This window comes from Oncorhynchus mykiss, unplaced genomic scaffold, assembly GCF_013265735.2.
Source record: "Oncorhynchus mykiss isolate Arlee unplaced genomic scaffold, USDA_OmykA_1.1 un_scaffold_299, whole genome shotgun sequence".
Taxonomy (NCBI): Eukaryota; Metazoa; Chordata; class Actinopteri; order Salmoniformes; family Salmonidae; genus Oncorhynchus; species Oncorhynchus mykiss.
This window is the reverse complement of record NW_023493749.1, coordinates 105,001-107,500: the sequence shown is the minus strand read 5'-3', so window position 1 is coordinate 107,500 and position 2,500 is coordinate 105,001. Positions and strand designations below refer to the sequence as shown.

Sequence of the window (2,500 nt, the reverse complement as noted above, 5' to 3'; positions counted from 1 at the left end):
CTGCCATTCCTGAGCAAGTTCTATACTGGTGGTGCCCCGATCTCGCAGCTGAATCAACTTTAGGAGACGATCCTGGCGCTTGCTGGACTTTCTTGAGCGCCCTGAAGCCTTCTTCACAACAATTGAACCGCTCTCCTTGAAGTTCTTGATGATCTGATAAATGGTTTATTTAGGTGCAATCTTACTGGCAGCAATATCCTCTCCTGTGAAGCCCTTTTTGAGCAAAGCAATGATGACGACACGTGTTTCCTTGCAGGTCACTATGGTTGACAGAGGAAGAACAATGATTCCAAAAACCACCCTCCATTTGAAGCTTCCAGTCTGTTATTCGAACTCAATCAGCATGACAGAGTGATCTCCAGCCTTGTCCTCGTCAACACTCACACCTGTGTTAACGAGAGAATCACTGACATGACGTCAGCTGGTCCTTTTGTGGCAGGGCTGAAATGCAGTGGAAACTGTTTTTGGGGGATTCAGTTAATTTGCATGGCAAAGAGGGACTTTGCAATTAATTGCAATTCATCTGATCACTCTTCATAACATACTGGAGTATATGCAAATTGCCATCACACAAACTGAGGCAGCAGACTGTAATTTTTTAAATATTTGTGTCATTCTCCAAACTTTTGGCCACGACTGTAGTAGTAGTAATGTAGAAGTATTAACATAGTAGTAATGTAGTAGTATTACCATAGTAGTAATGTCATAATGTAGCAGTATTATATAGTAGTAATGCAGAAGTAGTGTAGTGGTAGTAATGTAGAAGTAGTGTAGTAGTAGTAGAAGTAGTAGTAGCAGTAATGCAGAAGTAGTAGTAGTAGTAGTAGTAGTAGTAGTAGTAGTAGTAGTAGTAGTAATGTAGAAGTAGTGTAGTAGTAGTAATGTAGAGGTAGTGTAGTAGTGTAGTACTAATAGTAGTAGTAGTAGTAGTAATAATGTAGAAGTAGTGTAGTAGTATTCATGTAGAAGTAGTAGTGGTAGTAGTCGTAGTAGTAGTAGTAGTAGTAGTAGTAGTAGTAGTAGTAGTAGTAATGTAGAAGTAATGTAGCAGTAGTAGTAGTGGTAGTACTAGTAGTAATGTAGAAGTAGTAGTAGTAGTAGTAATGTAGAAGTAGTAGTAATGTAGAAGTAGTGTAGTAGTAGTAGTAGTAGTAATGTATAAGTAGTGTAGTAGTAGTAGCAGCAGTAGTAGTAGCAGTAATGTGGAAGTAGTGTAGTAGTAGTAGTAGTAGTAGAAGTAGTAGTAGTAGTAGTAATGTAGAATTAGTGTAGTAGTAATAGTAGTAATGTAGAAGTAGTGTAGCAGTAGTAATGTAGTAGTAGTGTAATGATATTACATATTAATATTAGTAGTAATGTAGAATTAGTGTAGTAGTAATAGTAGTAATGTAGAAGTAGTGTAGCAGTAGTAATGTAGTAGTAGTGAAATAGTAGTGTAATGATATTACATATTAATATTAGTAGTAATGTAGTACTAGTCATCCTAAACCAGGTACTTGTCATCGGTCTGGACCACTGCAACTAATCCAGAACACTACAGACCGCTTGGTGTTCAACCTTCCCAATCTCTTTTCTGTCCTGGCACCCCAGTGGTGGAACCAGCTTCCCCCTAAAGCTAGGACAGCAGAGTCCCTGCCCATCTTCCCCCTAAAGCTAGGACAGCAGAGTCCCTGCCCATCTTCCCCCTAAAGCTAGGACAGCAGAGTCCCTGCCCATCTTCCCCCTAAAGCTAGGACAGCAGAGTCCCTGCCCATCTCCCCCCTAAAGCTAGGACAGCAGAGTCCCTGCCCATCTTCCCCCTAAAGCTAGGACAGCAGAGTCCCTGCCCATCTTCCCCCTAAAGCTAGGACAGCAGAGTCCCTGCCCATCTTCCCCCTAAAGCTAGGACAGCAGAGTCCCTGCCCATCTTCCCCCTAAAGCTAGGACAGCAGAGTCCCTGCCCATCTTCCCCCTAAAGCTAGGACAGCAGAGTCCCTGCCCATCTTCCCCCTAAAGCTAGGACAGCAGAGTCCCTGCCCATCTTCCCCCTAAAGCTAGGACAGCAGAGTCCCTGCCCATCTTCCCCCTAAAGCTAGGACAACAGAGTCCCTGCCCATCTTCCCCCTAAAGCTAGGACAGCAGAGTCCCTGTCCATCTTCCCCCTGATACTAGGACAGCAGAGTCCCTGCCCATCTTCCCCCTAAAGCTAGGACAGCAGAGTCCCTGCCCATCTTCCCCCTAAAGCTAGGACAGCAGAGTCCCTGCCCATCTTCCCCCTAAAGCTAGGACAGCAGAGTCCCTGCCCATCTTCCCCCTAAAGCTAGGACAGCAGAGTCCCTGCCCATTTTACGAAAACATCTGAAACCCTAACCCTCTTCAAAGAGAATCTTAAATAATCCCTCAGCTGCCCCCCTCACGGCCGACCCGGAGTAGCAGTCTCACCTTCTCGACAGCGAAGGTCCGTATGACGTACTCTGACAGTAGCTGCGTCTCTATGAGGGTCACCTTGATGTCTCTGTAG

General features: G+C 44.5%; 1 protein-coding gene across 1 annotated transcript in view; it reads right to left on the bottom strand.

Annotated features, from left to right (window-relative positions):
* The window catches only part of LOC110514305 (receptor-type tyrosine-protein phosphatase mu), a gene marked incomplete at its 5' end in the record, with an annotated part of 150,323 nt that overhangs the window by 75,600 nt on the left and 72,223 nt on the right, over positions 1 to 2,500 (bottom strand). The window contains one exon of the mRNA XM_036973728.1: positions 2,422 to 2,500. This exon is cut by the window's right edge and continues 38 nt beyond it. Within this exon, the coding sequence (XP_036829623.1) occupies positions 2,422 to 2,500 (79 nt within the window). The remainder of the gene's footprint in view (positions 1 to 2,421) is intronic.